This window comes from Sminthopsis crassicaudata, chromosome 4 (genome assembly GCF_048593235.1).
Source record: "Sminthopsis crassicaudata isolate SCR6 chromosome 4, ASM4859323v1, whole genome shotgun sequence".
In the NCBI taxonomy this organism is placed as follows: Eukaryota; Metazoa; Chordata; class Mammalia; order Dasyuromorphia; family Dasyuridae; genus Sminthopsis; species Sminthopsis crassicaudata.
In genome coordinates this window covers 27,415,996-27,432,474 of record NC_133620.1, presented here as the reverse complement: position 1 = coordinate 27,432,474, position 16,479 = coordinate 27,415,996, and the positions used below count along the sequence as shown (strand labels likewise).

The 16,479-nt window shown below is 39.9% G+C and overlaps 1 protein-coding gene and 1 long non-coding RNA gene across 2 annotated transcripts in view; one reads left to right on the top strand and one right to left on the bottom strand.

Moving 5' to 3' along the window:
- Nucleotides 1-8,139: 8,139 nt before the first annotated feature.
- Nucleotides 8,140-16,479, top strand: part of LOC141541674 (taurochenodeoxycholic 6 alpha-hydroxylase-like) — a 34,427-nt gene continuing 26,087 nt past the window's right edge. Inside the window, exon 1 of the mRNA XM_074266009.1 lies at nt 8,140-8,704. Within this exon, the coding sequence (XP_074122110.1) occupies nt 8,480-8,704 (225 nt within the window). The 5' untranslated portion in view covers nt 8,140-8,479. The remainder of the gene's footprint in view (nt 8,705-16,479) is intronic.
- On the bottom strand, nt 12,624-15,126 carry LOC141541675 (uncharacterized). Its single transcript, XR_012481873.1, has 3 exons — nt 15,002-15,126; nt 14,693-14,900; nt 12,624-12,708 (listed from the first exon to the last, which is right to left on the bottom strand). It is a non-coding gene; the product is annotated as an uncharacterized LOC141541675 (long non-coding RNA).

The following is a 16,479-nucleotide window of genomic DNA, read 5'->3' as shown; positions in this document are numbered from 1 at the left end:
ACCAGAATTCAAATACTTCCTCAGACATACTTAGCTAGGAAATCCCCAACTTCCAATTACCATAGATGGCTCCTTAAAACTTCCTGATACAGAATGTAGCCAATCTGAGTCAAGGGGGCATTTCCCCCCATAATGGGGGTGTCCCACATAGATGAAGTCAGTGGTTCAAACTCACCACCCCTCTCTTACTCACAGAAAATTTTTTTAAAATGAACCATTTTTATTCTCTCTATTTTGCAAGACATGGACACAATTCCCAGGCCATTTTTATCACATATTTAAATGAGTCTCTTTAAAAATGATAAAAATCTCAAGGTTGTTACCCAAGATATCACCTTATGCTTATACCTTTCCTAATATATATAATTGCTAGAATAAGCCCTCTTCAAACATCCTGGTATTCATTTTGCATTCATTCTCTGTCTCTGTGTTTTTATCTACCTCATTAGAACTTTGATTTGCATCCCCACTTCTCAGAATAATAATTGCTATATGGTAAACTCTTTTTTTTCTTTCTTTTTTTTAATAGTTTTTATTTCCCAGATATTTGCATGGGTAATTCTACAACATTGACAATTGCCAAACCTTTTGTTCCAATTTTTTCCCTCCTCCCCTCCCCCCAGATGGCAGGTTGACCAATACATGTTAAATATGTTAGAGTATAAATTATACAACATATGTTATACATGACCAAACAGTTGTTTTGCTGAACAAAAAGAATCGGACTTTGAAATAGTGTACAATTAGCCTGTGAAGGAAATCCAAAATGCAGGTGGACAAAATTAGAGGGATTGGAAATTCTATGTAGTGGTTCATAATCATCTCCCAAAGTTCTTTTGCTGGGTGTAGCTAGTTCAGTTCATTACTGCTCTACTGGAACTGATTTGGTTCACCTCATTGTTGGAGAGGGCCACGTCCGTCAGAATTGATCATCATACAGTATTGTTGTTTAAGTATATAATGGTCCTGCTCATTTCACTCAGCCCCAGTTCATGTAAGTCTCTTCAGGCCTTTCTGAAATCATCCTGTTGGTCATTTCTTACAGAACAATAATATTCCATATGGTAAACTCTTACTAAATGTTTGCTGATTGACTTTCTCACTTTTGGCTCCCCAAGAATCTGCTACTCTGAGCTGTTGTTTTGAGGCTTAAATGTGAGGGGTTTTGAGCATTTGCAAGTTGCTAAGTTCTAACTATCAAAGGATGGTTTTGTTGTTTCATCCTTCCCCCTTCCCCCGGTATGTTATGGGGAGCTTTTCTCAGCTCCAGAGGCTAGAGAACTGGGGCTCAAGCCTGAGACTCAGTCTCCCACAAAAGACCCTCTTGGATTTAGAGGCAAAAGTTCTGGACCATTATCTGGGCTCTCTTCTTCCACTTTTATTATGGGATGTACTAATGAACAGTGTTGGATAACTCCCATGCCTGGTATCACTTTTCTATTGGGGGGGATGAGTCCAGCACATTATGGTTGGGAGACGTACATGAAGACTGTAGAATAGCACCTCAGTGTCTTTCTAGAAAATCTCTCACAAGATCTTCAGGTCTAGAGTTAGAGGGGACCTTAGATGTCATCCAGTATAACCTAATGGAGAAAACTGAAATATGGGATGGCCAGATTGAGGAGGGGACCTACCCTGAGTCCCACAGGTAGGTAAAAGAAACAGTGAGATATCTGCCCAGAGCTTCTGCCTCCAAACCCAGGATTTTGGCTGGTGTATCTGTTTTCTAGAGCTTGGGCTCAATTCCAGGAAGTTTTCAGGCCGGGACAATCCCTATCTCTTGTGTGAAGGAAAAGCCAATAACCTCAGACTTGTATTTGATCTTTTGCTTAATTTGCCTTGTCAAGTTCCCAAGTTGGTGGCTATGGTTTCCAGGGGCCTGCCAAAGGAAGTCCTGAAGTCAGTTCTATGCCCTTTATCTTACAGAGTAGCTTGTTCTCTTGAGCTCATGTGACTTCCAAATAAATGTGAGAGCACAAAAACAAATTCTGATTTTTCTAGCAATCTAGGACTTTGGGGCTATAAGTTCTTTATCCCATCAATTGATCCCAGTTGCAATCAAGCGGCCTCCTCCATTTGTATCACAACCAAGAAAGAAAACTCAGGCTTGGGGAGCATGCAATCATTTATTTATTCTACATGCTTGAGCACCTACTTACTATGTGCTAGGTGCTGTGCTGGACCTTGAGTTACAAAGAGAAAAGAAAAGAAACTTCCACAATTCAAAAAGACTTTTTGAAGAAGGATGTTAACAAAAATATATGAAAAATAAATAAAATATAACTTCTATTCTTGGGGATGAAGACTGACATTGGAAGAGATACAAAAAACATTGTTGTCATAAAATGACATTGGAGATACAAAAAAATACAAACAAAAAGTCCTTCTCTCAAACTCACAGTTTAATGTAACAATTAGAAAAAAACAAGATACATTCAGGATAAATTGAGAACTAAGATAAGGAAGACTGAGAGAAGCTTCCTGAAGAAGGGAGGACTTTAGCTGAAAGTTAGAGGAAGCCAGGGAAGCCAGAGGCAGAGATGAGGTGAAAAAGTAAACCAAACATGGGGCACAGCCAGGAAAAATAGCCAGGAGTCAAGAGATAAAGTGTCGGGTCAAGCAGTCATGCAAAGCAGCCAATGTTTCAGATTATTGGAAAGGAATTAGGTATATAAGAAGACTTGAAAGTTAGGGCAGGGGCTGGCTTTATATTTTTTAACAATCTATCTTCCACACATGATGTTTTTTCTTTTTTTTCATTTTAGCTTTTTATTTATAAAATATATTTATGGGCAATTTTTCAACACTGACCCTTGTAAAACCTTCTATTCCAACTTTCCCCCTCCCCTAGATGGCAGGTAGTCCAATACAAGGTGTTTTTTTCTGGTACACAGTAGGCATTTAATAAAATACTTGTTGAATTATTTAACTGAAAGAAATTCAGAGAAGAGCAACCAAGACAAGAAAGCATCCTAGTGTAGGGGACATATTGGACCCTGGCTCTAGATCTTAAGCTAACCTATACAAATTACTTCCTAACTCCAAGGCCAGCTCTCTGTCTTGTTGCTTCCTGTGTTGACATTGGCATGGTAAATATGAAATCCACAGAGTCAAGGCCAAATTATGGGGATCCCTGGTTTTCTGTGCAATTCTTTTTTTTTAGTTCTTATTGACATAAAGAAGGATTGAGAGAGTTTTATAACTCTGCAATAAGGTGAGAAGGGAGAAATGTTTACATTTATTCCTTATAGTTAAGTATATGAAGAAAAAATAGTTTTAATAATAAATAACTCTGTGAGATAACCCACATATTTATTATTATCCCCATTTTATAGCACATAAGACAGGAGATTAGATCAATTTATACAACTTACTATAATTAGATTAGAGAGGTTAAGAGATTGATCAAATGCACTGTTTCCTAACTCCAAGGTTAAATCATGTTACTCAGAATGCTTAGTTTCCCTTTCTGGATTCATTGGCAATCCCCTTCATGAGACATTATAATAAAAGTAGCTAAAATGGAGAATCATCCTTCAAAACTATTTATCAGACTTCAGAATGGGTTCTTCTGTTTATTCTTAATAATAATAACTCCTAAATAGAATGGTGTTTTAGTGTTTATGAAGCACTTGGTCTCAACAGCTCTTTGCAAGTCACTTGTCACTCAGTGGTCTCAAATACAACCAAAGAACTTTGACTCAATTTCTTTCAGCTCAGCCAGAGTATCCCCAACATTCTGAAACCTGAGAAACATGTGTACCAAATAAGAAAATCCCGTAGCAAAGATCTGGGTTTAGCAGGAATTAGAAAACTGGCCAGTTTTTCCATGTAGCCCCTCTCTCCCTCCTTTCTAACCAAAAATGTACAAGGCCACTTTTCACGACTTTTTCTCAGCTTCTTTCTGTCTAATTGATAGCTTAAGTAGGAAGAATGTTCCAATTTTTCTCATCTTGGTGTTGCCAAACACATTATTCAAAGTGAGTAAATAAGGAGATGGAACCTGTGGCAGAGAGGAGTCTGAAGTCAGGCCTTCATTAACTATCAGGAGGAAATACAAATATTGGGTTTTTCATAGCTCAATGTTTATTCTTTTTCAGCTGAAGGGTGGACTAAATATATTCTGAAATTCCTTGTAATGCTGAAATTTTAGGAGTCCACATGGGGTAGTTTGAAACTCCAGCAAACCTTAGTGACAGAAACTCTGGTTAATGCCTTTTTTCCCTCTTTCCTATCTATGCTTTCTCATAGAGACCATTTAGGCCCTATACGATGTGCTACCTTAGTCCTGGATCCATATTAGGGATTGGATAAAAGATTATTTTTTTGTGTACACCAGTTACAAAAATATCATTTAATTTTGAAGTTTCCGATAATCCACTTGTTTCAATATTATCCTTTTCCTGACCTTGTGAATTTTTACAAAAAGTTTTTTTTCAAAATATATGCAAAAATAGTTTTCAGTATTCACCCTTGCAAAACTTTGTGTTCCAAATTTTTCTCCCTCCCTCCCCATCTTTCCTCTCCTCTAAAAAACAAGTAATCCAATATAGGTTAATCATATGCAATTCTTCTAAACATATTTCTACATTTACCATGCTGCACAAGAAAAATTATGTCAAAATGGGGGAAGTGAGAAAGAAAAAAAGAAACAAGCAAACAGCAACAAAAAAGGTGAAAATATTATGTGGTGATCCACATTCAGTCCCCATAGTCCTCACTCTGGTTGCAGATGGGTCTCTCCAAAACGGTTCATTTTAAGAACATGATGTCAATCTATAGCAAAGAAGATGGAGGTGAAGGAACATGTCTTGTTTCAAGTATTTTTCAGGGGTTATCATGTAGAATAGGAATTATATAATTCATAATTCAGAGTTGTAAGAGATCTGAACTACTATCAAGTACAATCTAGATTTGAACAAGAATCTTCTCCAGAACATTTCTAGTAAATGGTCATCCAGCATTTACTTGAAAATATTTGCTGAGGAGGAATCCCAAAGTAGTCCATTTAATTTTGGGAAGTCTTTGCTTTATTTTGTTTCTTCTTTGTAATTTCCATTCGTTGCTGATGATTCTGCCTTGTGAAGTTAAAGAGAACAGTGTTAATTCCACCTTCATATGATAGCCCTTCCAATATATGACAGTTGCCTCTTTTTCTCTCTCCCCTATCTGTCTTTTATTTGTCAAGTTAAAACAATTCTATTAACTCAGTTAAGCAAGGACATGAAATTAGTTTGTGTTCTTTAGGTCTTCTAAAAAATAACAAACCAGTTCAGAACCAGACAGACATTCAAGTGTGGTACCTTTGGAGAGAGAATGGTTTCAACTAAGATTCTATAACAATATTATTTAGCAGGAAAGAAAGAGAAAAGTCTCATTTATTCCTTTAATTCCAGTGGATGACCCTGAAGGGTTTAAAAATTCTAGCCCCTTATTGGTATCTTGGCATTGTTTCAAGAATATCAATGCTGGGTTGCATTAAGAAACTAGGGCAGGGGCAACTAGTTGTTATAGGAGATAGAGCACCAGCCCTGAAGTCAGGAGGACCTGAGTTCAAATTTGACCTCAGACACTTCACACTTCCTGGCAAATCACTTAACCCCAATTTCCTCAGCAAAAAAGAAAGACAGAAAGAAACTAGGGCAGAGTCCAGCAAAGTGCTGTTCCACCTGAAGGGAAACATCATGAAAGCCCCAGGAAAGGGAGAAAAAAGATTTTTTTGTATTAAGATTGAATCCACTTTCCTGAAGACTTTATATGAAATTGCGGAAGCGGGTTCTCTGGGGACAGGGACATGTTTTCTACTACCTATTCTTAATATATGGCCTTAGTAAATTCCATTTTAAAAAACTAAGTACATGTGTCCAACTAATAGATATCAACTGATAATCACTGGAGGAACTCCAATGATGGGGATAGAGCATAAGAAAACCAACTCAACTCATGATACCCTAGAACTTTGAGGGGAGAAGCTCCAGCTATTTTACTGCCCACAAGAATGGGAGCATGGGAGTATAAATTAAGAGCACAGGCTACAAATTCATTCAGTCAGTCATTCAATAAATGCATACTTACTATCTACCATGGGGCAAATCCTAGAACTAACATTAACCATTAGTTTTCATGATTTGAGCTGAAAAAGCTCTTCACCAGCTCTTTGATGATGAAATTCTCCAGCATTACCTCAGATGATTGTGAAATGACAGACCCAAAGTCTGTTATCAAAATCTGCCCAACTTAGAACAACGCCTGGCAAATAGTAAACCCTTCAAAAAGGCTTGTTATTTGTTATTATGACCTAGGAAATGTAGGGTCTCCTCCATTTTGGGAGGAAGCTTCAGAGAACAATAGCATGGAAAGGCGATAGAAAATGAGCAGAGACACTTTGCCACAACTGCTATTGGAGTTCATAAGATTTTAGGGGATTGTTTTTAACATTGTTCTCTTTAACTTCACAAGATAAAATCATCAGCAACGAATGGAAATTAGAAAGAGGAAACAAAATAAAGCAAAAACTTCCCAAAATGGAAAGGGCTACTTTGGGAGGTAATGGATTCCTCCTCAGTGAACATTTTTAAGTGAAGGCCAGATGACCATTTACTAGAAATGTTCTTTAAAAGATTCTTGTTCAAATCCAGATTGTACTTGATAGTAGTTCAGATCTCTTACGACTCTGACAATGGGTGATTTTGTGAATTATATAATCCCTCTTCTACATGACAACCCCTGAAAATACTTGAAACTAGACCTTCACCCTATCTTCTTTGCTATAGATTGACATCATGTCCTTAAAAATGAATCCTTTTGAAGACAGCCAACAGTCTGGAGGCAATGTTTTTTCAAAAATCTGTTTTTGTCTTTCATTTCATTCTAGTGTGGGGAATAGAGCGAGATAAGGTGAAAAACTTACAGGAATGTGTAAATTCTTTTTCTGTATTTTATTTTCATTATTTCTGTGTTTCCCTTATGACCTGTATAATATGTGCAGGCCCATATTTACTTGAGCCTTGGCCAGCTATAGCCATATTTACTTAACCTGAGCTGATGATACTTATCAGTATTCAACATTTATTGATATTTAGTCTATTAGCTGGATCACTGTCTGCTTGATTAAGTGGGAAGGCCTGATTTTCTGTTTTCTAGAAATCAGGAGATTTTGGGAAAACAGAAACCTTTCCTTCCAATTTCTCCAAATAGCAACCACCAATTAGATGCCTCCCCCTTCCCTTCTCAATGCTCTCATCCTTGTGATGTAATGTCTTGGATAAAAGCTGTGTCTCTTTATTACTTCTTTAGCCCTCCTACCACGAGCTTCCTCTTTCTTATTTCGTCATGGGACCGCTCATCCTCCGGAGGTTTTCAATAAATAACTTTTCTGCCTTCTACTGAGTGATCTCTGAGTAGTCATTTTGGGTAAGGGTTTTCTGCATCCCTCACACTAGGAAGTACTAAGTGTTCCGGGCTGGATTTGAACTCAGATCCTCCTGACTCAGGGCTGGCATTTTATTCACTGCCCCATTTCATTCTTTTCTTCCCGCAGTGCCAGGCAAATAGTACACAGACATCTCTGTCAGACAGATCCATCTCAGCCCAGACAGAAATAGGTCCTGCCTTCACCTGCCTTATTTGCTAATAGGAGAGATATGAAAATAACAAAGGAGATGGAAGAGAATCTCGGAGAGCAAGCACGGAGAAGAGGGAAATGGGATTGAGGAGACCAGAAAGGGCAAAGTAGAGGAAGAAAAAACCCGAACTTTGGAGGAATCTTGAAAAAGGCTGAGGAAACGACGAGGCAGATTGGGAGGAGAGCATTTGAGGCTTGGGGATCCCCAGCACCAAGGCAAGAAGAAGGGATGTGGAGGGTTCTGTGCTAAGGACTGCGGAAAGGGAGCCGGTGTCTCTGGATCTGAGATCGCGGAAGGGTGCTAAGCATAAGACTAGAGGCCAAATGGAGAAGATCTGGAGATTCCCCCAAGTATCAGGCACTGAATATAGGAGCTGAGTGGAGTCGGGGGTGGATATGGGGAAAGGGGAGGGGACCCTTCCAGAGACAGAGAACTGGAAAAGGAAAAGTGAGGAGAAATCTGGGGACTCAGAGTGAGGGGGATGGGAGGGGTCCGCTCGGAGATCTTCACCTATCTTCCTTCCGACAGGGGAAAAATCTGAGGCAGTTTCTCTCTAAGATCCCATTGCACCCAGAGGCGATTTCTTAGAGGAAGTCGCTAGATTTCTTCCTCTTCTCGGCCACCCGCAGGTGCCAAGATTCCGGGATAATCGGGCTCGAGAAATCCGGGAATGTTGCAAGCTGCCTGGCCCTTCCTTCCGGGCTCGGCCGAACCGGCTCTCCGCTGCTCCTAGGCTGTGTAGCCGGCTGGGGGAGGGGGCAGCCGTGCCCTAGGGCGGCCCCAGCTCGGCCATAAGAAGCGGCCGCGGTAGCTACTTGAGCCTCGCAGCGAAGCATCTCGGGAGCGCCCGCAGCATGGACTCTGAGGCGCTCTCCCGGAGCTCCGGCGCCGTCCCGGTGGATTCCCGCGCCGTCCCGTGGCTGGAGAGGCCCGGGGCTCTGTCCTTGATCCTGACGGTCGTGCTCGGACCGCTGCTGCTGCTAGTCGTCAAGCTCTTCCTCCGGCGCCAGGCACTTGTGAAAGCCCTGCGCCCCTTCCCGGGGCCACCCGGCCACTGGCTCTATGGGAATCAGAAGGAGGTAAGTGGGAGCCCTGGCCGGAGAGGGAGGGAGGGAGAGGCTGCTGACCCTGGCCTGACCCCCCCGAGGGCCCACTCCAGGCCCGAGGGGGTCTCCCTCTGCAGGAGGCAGGAGCACAGGGCTTAGGAGCCACGCACAGATCCACTCTGGGGAAACTTAGGGAGAGAATCTGCCCGACAACTCGGGGCCTTCCCCCTCCTGCCCTCCTAGCATTTGCCCAGCTTTTTCTTCCTCCCTCATCGTGCTCCTCTCGGGTCTGATGTGGCGCCCAGAGGACTGGATCGGGAGTCGGGGGTCCTGGAGTCAAAGGAACCTCGAGTGGGACCTTCACCTCTTGATGGCCCTATGGCAGGATTTCCAATTCATCTTGTATAGATCTTGTTGGACATAGTTGTTTATGTGCTGTTTCTACCATTAGACTGGGAGTTCCTTGAAGACAGGGCATTGATGCTTTTCTTTGTGTCCCAGTGCTTAGCACAGTGCCTGGCACCCCCATGGGTTCTCAAGAGGAATCAGGAGGTTCTGAGTTTAAAAGTTACCCAGGGGCAGCTAGATGGTACAGAGGGCCTGAGTTCAAATGTGACCTCAGACACTTAACACTTCTTGGCTATGTGACCCTGGGCAACTGCCTCAGGGGGAAAAAGAAAAAGTTACTACCTGAGAAATTTACTAATTGTATGACCCAGGACAAGTCACTCATCTGTGAAATGAGTATCACAAAGGCACCCATGTCAAAGGGTTGTTGTCAGCATCAAATGAGCTCTGTCCAAAGTGCTATGTGAATGCTATTGTGAGCTCTAAGTTATTAGATGCTAAGTCCTATGTGTGTTTGATTTTGACTTGACAATTAATAAGAATTTGAACTCCTATTTTCAGACTCCAAGTACAAGGCTCATTCTTCTTTAATTGAGTTCAGCAAAGGAAGCAGGTATTGTTTTGCTCAAAGTTAGCTCGAATCCAGGCTCTGCCCCACAAAGCACTAAAGAATCAGCTAGAAAGGAAATATCTGCAATCTTAGGTGCATTTGTCTGTCTCTCCGTTTCTCAGCCTGTCTCCGTCACTCCCACACATGCACACTCCCACACTCATTATACAGACATTACACACAGAGGCTCTCTCTCACATACATACATACATGTACGCACAGGTGCTCTCTCTCTCTGTGTCTCTCTCTGTCTCTGTCTCTGTCTCTCTCTCTCTGTCTCTGTCTCTCTCTGTCTCTCTCTGTCTCTGTGTCTCTCTCTCTCTCTCTCTCTCTCTCTCTCTCTCTCTCTCTCACACACACACACACACACACACACACACACACACATACACACACACACAGCAGTAATATCTGATATAATACAACCAATAGCTACTTCAAGAACAAACTCAAGACCGCGCAGGGTCCCTTGGGAGCATCACAGAAAGCTTCAGCAAAGGGATAAACTTCGAGTGAGCCTCGATATTCTGGAGGCAGCTTGATATTTATGAAGGGAATGAAAGTTGTCATGTGAGAATAAGGTGAGGCAGCTGTGCACATGTAGCCTGGACTAGAGAAGGCTACTTCTATTAAATACATAAATTCAGATATATGAATGTCTGTCATATGGAAGATTGACAGAATCTAACTTGTCCTGTTGTTAAGGACAAAGGAGATAATGCCACGAGCAAGACTGTCGGATGGGGATGGAGGAAGCCCTGCAAATTGAGGCTGCTAATTGAGGCTGGCTAGCAAGAAGAAATTCTAAGCAGTGAAAGTAACTTCAGAATGGGAGGGGCTGCTCTGTGGCAGGAGACTCTCCCTCTTTGGAGATCTTCAAAAAGTCTGGAGATCTCTAGTTGGGTTTGTTATTGTAAGGATTCCTTTGCTAAAATGGTTGCCGTGATCCTTTCCAATATTCAATGGTTTTCTAATTGTGTGTAAATGAGAAGGGAGGGAGGGAAGGAAAGAGGGAGGGAGGAAGAGAGGGAAGGTTGGAAGAGAAGAAAAATGTACCAAGTACTGTGATAAGTTCTGGCAATACAAATGCAATCGAGAAAGGTCTCTGCAAAAAACAAACAAACAAAACCTGGACAGTCCTTGAACTCAAGCAATGTGCAATGTGCTGTGTACAAAATAATAGCAATGTTCTGGGATGACTGCTTGTAAATGACTTTGCTATTTTCAATAGTACAATCATCCACAACAACTCTGAAAGACTTATGAGACCAGAGAAGGAACCGATTGTATCTAACTACAGATTGAAGCATTATCTCTCTTCTTAACTTAATGTTTCTTGAGGGTTTTTATTTTCATTAAAAACCCAAAAAATCCTATTTTCATTAGGATGGGAGATCTGTTTTCTTTCATAACTTGACTTTTATGCAAATGTTTTGCTTCACATGTGGTATCTTAATTGTAGTTGGGGGTAAGAAAGAGAATCTAGGGGCAGCTAGGTGGTACAGTGCATAGAGGAGGACTTGAGTTCAAATCTGACCTCAGACATTTAACACATCCTAGCTTAACCCCATTTGCCTCATGGGGAAAAAAAAGAGAGAATCTAGAACTCAAAAAATTTTTTTCACTTAAAACAGTACTTTATTTTTTTCCAATTATATGTAAAGATAGTTTTCAACATTTATTTTTGTAAGAATTTTGAGTTCCAAAATTTGTTTTCTTCCTCCCTTTTTTCTGCTCCCAAGACAGCAACTGGCAACAAAATCCTACCTTTGCTTCCAGGCAAGCCTTATTAGGCCATCTTTTATCTCAGTTTTTGCCTAAATATCACTGAAAAGTGGTACTGAGGCAAAGTATCTTTGTCTGTTGAACATCTCAAACTGTACATCCATTCCATAGGTATGTTAACCTCAACATAGTTAACATAGAATTTATCTTTTCCTGAACTGTTTACCTCTTCTGAATTTAGGCTTTGCCCTCCTTTCCCTAGACAAGGATTACATTTCCCCTCAGTTCACTTGCAAGATTTGGTTTTGGGTACATTTGACATTACTCCCTGCATATCAAAAGATAAGTGTACTGAGAACCATTTTGGGGGGCTTTACTTTCTCAAGCATGGTAATCAAAATGTGGTTCTGGAAGCCTTTTCTTTTCTTTTCTTTAATTTTAATAGTTTTTATTTACCAGATATATTCATGGGTAATTTTACAATATTGACAATTGCCAAAACTTTTGTTCTAATTTTTCCCTCCTCCCCCCCCCCGTCCCAGATGGCAGATTGACCAATACATGTTAAATATTTTAGAATATAAATTAAATACAATGTATGTATACATGGCCAAACAGTTGTTTTGCTGTACAAAAAGAATAGGACTTTGAAATAATGTACAATTAGCCTGTGAAGGAAATCCAAAATGCAGTCGGATAAAATTAGAGGGATTGGGAATTCTATGTAGTGGTTCATAGTCATCCCCTAGAGTTCTTTTGCTAGGTATAGCTGGTTTAGTATAACTCAAAATTTTAAAAGCAAATATTTAAAAAATTGTTTTAAATGTAACTGGGGAAAAATATTAAATATTTTTTTAAAAGAGAAAGGACTCTGCTGCCCTCAAAGAGTTTACATTCTAATATACACAAAAAGGAACTGAAAGTGGTGATAGGGAGGAAGACATGTGGTATTGCTGGAACTCTTATCTTCCCAGAAATCAGCCGGAGTCAGGATCACTAAACGTCTTTATTCTTGATCTTTACCGTCCCCTCCAAGGCCAGGTCTCGAGTGCGAGAGAGTGTGAGTTCCACCACCCAAGTTTCTCCTACTCCTCCCACACAAGTCACTTCCCCCTCTTTGTCCCACCAATCAAGTCAGCACAGAACAGCTGGGGAGGGTCAACCTTCAAACAAGTTAATAGGGAGCTGTCCAATTGGCAATTAGTCTCACGTGCTTCATTATCCAAGTGCATTGCTCAGTTCTAGCCCTTTACATGGTATGATGGAGGTTCGAGGAGGAATAGCCAAAGATAGTGAGCTCAAAAGAAGGGACATTCCAGGTTGAGGGGACCATCCCAAGAGTGGTTGGATGTTTCTAGGAAAGGAGGCCCTAGGATGTCAGGGAAATTCCAATATGGAACAGCAGTAGAAGCATGAATTTTCAACCCACAAGTCAGGAAGAAGTCCAGGAGGACATACATTTGGTGGAGATATAATCCCTGTCCTCATAGGGCCCACTTTTTTGTAGGAAAAATACAACAGAGAAAACTATAGTCTGCAGACTCAGATGATCAATACAAAGAGGAGAGTGTGGGAAACAGTGCAATTTGACATTAGACAGGAAAGTTGTTACCACCAGAGACATCCAGGAAGACAGCCTGGAGGGGGTAGCATTTAAAATGGACATTAATATGTTTTTTCTGATATCCTTCCCTTTCTAAGGGAGTCATTCCTTATAACAAATAGGATTTTTAAAGACAAAAAAAAAAAGAAACAAGTATTAAATACATTTTTAAAAGTTGAAGATATGTGCAATGTAAACAGGCATGGATCTCCGACTTCTGCAAATTCTTTTCATATCTGTTTCCAAATCTTATTAGTTCTTTATAATTTTGTAACAATTATTTTTGTTTTGTTTAATTCTGTGTAGTTTGTCCCATGTGGAATTTAACAAAAGGATAAACAGACACAAATCTTCGGGCAAGATAGCATTTTCCTCCATTTATACCAAAGACACTGAACAGAAGGACTATTCTTTCTTTTGTAGGTTTTGGGGAGTACAGAACAAGAATACAATAGGGTGGAGGAAATCATGGGATTGAAAACAAAATGATTAGTTACAAAATTGAGATGGAGGGAACAACATGATTGATTGGAAATTTGGTAACTGAAGCTGGCAACAATCCCCCTTCTCTCATGAGATTAAGAACTCATTATTTGTGTCCAAGTATGAGAGAGCAGTCCAGACTTTGGGACAGCAAACCAGAAGTCCTTGAAAGATAGTTTTGTGGAGTAAAGATATCAGCCCCAACTCCCTTTCTTTCATACACATTCCCCTAGGTTAATAAAATTCCTTATGACAAGAAGAATTCTGTGAGTAGTGGAGAGTTGGATTTCTAGAATTAACTCATTGCAGTCCAGTTGAATTTTTGAACTAAGTTCACAGACAAAGAACTCATGATTTAAGCAGTTAAAGTACAAATTCAATTAGTTATAAGTAGGATCAATAACAAAATACTACAGGGTCAGCCTAAATCTTCTCAGGTTCTTTCCATTTACATTGTGGTAGTCATGATGTAATATTATTTTCTTGGCTCTGCTTACTTCAGTCTGAATCAGCTCATATTCTTTGTATTCATCACACTCATCACCTCTTATACCATATAGTAAAATTTCATTATATCTTTATAGTACTTTTTTTAGCCATTCCCCAATAGATGGGCATCTACTTAGTTTTGTTTTCAAATCTTTATTATCTCAAAAAGTGCTACTATACATATTTTGATAAATATAGATTCCTTTTTATCAACAGTTTCCTTAAGGTATAAGCTGAATATGGAATCTCTGGTTTAAAGAATGTGGACATTTTAATTACGTTATTTTCAGAATTACAAATAGTTTTCCAAAATGGTTGTATTGATTCACAGCTTCAACGATAATGCACTAGTGTGCCTACCTTCCCATAACTCCTCCAATGTTGACTCTTGTTAATTTTTTCATATTTGTCAATTTGCATGATGTGAGGTAAAACTCTGAGGTTGTTTGAATGTTCACCTCTTGTAATTAATTACTTAATTATCTTATTATTTAATGATTTTAATATCATATAACCTTTTTCATATTATTAATAGTTTGCAATTTCAAGGCATAGAGTATGTTCAGAGAAGACTAGAACTTTTGGTGATGAGGACTCCTGATCCCTTCTCAGGGCTGTTTCCACCTTTGATGTCCACTTGATTCATTTAACCCTTATCTATAGCTCCAAGAAGCTATAGGATGTGCAGTGGACACACTGTTTCAACCAGCTTAAGGGTTACTGAGGGGTCTCAAATCTATTGGTGAGTTAGAGGGATGTCTACCTCAAGCACTTCCCCCAATAGAATGGGTGAATGAAAACAGTTTGTTTCAACAACCATGAAGGTGGCTGAAGTCATGTGCCATGAAAAGCTTAAAGCTTGCTTAAACATCAAAGATGTCATGGTCATCCACTGTATCTCAAGTCATCTTAGGTCATCCCAACTTTTGTCTTGCCACCGGGCTCTGGAACTGGACTCAACTCCAATGACCCTGAAAGAAAGAGTAAGACTGACAAGTTAGTTCATCTCTGCCTTACTTAAGTCCAAATTAGGCACAACTCAAAAGACATCACCCATACCACTTTTACCTACCTCAAAGTCCGGTGGCAATGGGCAAGTGATGAAGCAGCAAATGTGGACATAGTAAGAGTTCTAGTTACAACCCCTAAACCCAGGTGTCTTCTCACTGGAGTGAAGCAGCAGTAGGCTTTGGTAACCATCTGCCTGTCTGAGAAGTCTTTTTAAAAGACCAGACTGCTCACATCCTGGCATTTAGGAAGAGACCCTAAAATTGTCTGTGCTTACTGTGGCAGATGGGGATACCACCCTGGGGTCAAAATACACATTTTTGTGTAGAAAACCTTTTACAAAGCTTATTTATATTTATATTTATATATATATTGTATATATATATAATATTTATATATTTATATGTAGGATGTGTATATTTATAGGCAACACAAAATCCTGAAAGACAAAAAGCTCTTGTTACAAGAGAATTTAACAGGTGTTACATCCCAATAGTTGCCCTGAGTGAAGCAAGGATGGCAAATGAAGACCCCTGGTGAAGGGGAGAGCTAGGAAAATGGTGTAGATTTTTCAATCAAAACTAATCTAGTACCAACTTATATAACTACCAAAAGGAGTGAATGACAGCATCATGAGAATATGATTGTTACTTGCAGGAAAGCACCATACCACAATCATCAGTGCATATGTCCCAATATGATGAACCCTAAGGAAGTCAAAGAAAAATTTTATGAAGACCTGGATACCCTCTTCATCAATGTACCAAAAGAGGGCAAGCTTATAACTCTGGGTGCCTTTAATGTGGCAGTAAGTACAGATTATCAGACATGACACAGAGTCCTTGGGAGGAATGGGGTTGGAAGAAGCAATAGCAGTGGACACTTAGTACCAAAGACTTGTGCCTCTCATGATCTTCCCATCCCACCACTATCTTCTATTTGTCCAAATACAATAAAACTTCATGGATTCACCCTCCCAGAAAACATTGACATTTAAAAGATTATGTAATTGTAAGGGGAAGAAGAAAAAGGCAGGAATGTGAGAGTGACCAAAGTAATGTGTGGTGCAGAATGCTGGACTGACTGTAGACTTATCCTCTCCAATATAAATATTTGCATTCAATAAAAATGTGGCCCCAAGACAAGACTACCTGAAGACTTAACATCAACAGATTAGAGGGCTTCTCCTAGCTAGAAATACTTTGCTGCTAACTTGGAATGAAATCTCAGCCAACACAGTTGGTGACAGTGAAGCAGGAAAGAAGTGGGCTGCTTTCAGAAATTTGTCTCAAAAGAAATATGAGATGTTCAAACTTACAGACAACTCCACTCCAAATGTTCACATGGAGTATTTGCATTCAACCCACAATGAAGGCTTTCAAGTACATGTTGGTCTGATCAGCCATGGTTGGACACACTATATCTTGATTCCAACATCATAGTGTTATTTTAGTCCTCTTTGAGAAGAAAGGACACCAACCAACCATCTAGAAGCTCTAAAATAAGATGGATGAAGGAGAAGAGAAACTAGAAGTTGGCTAA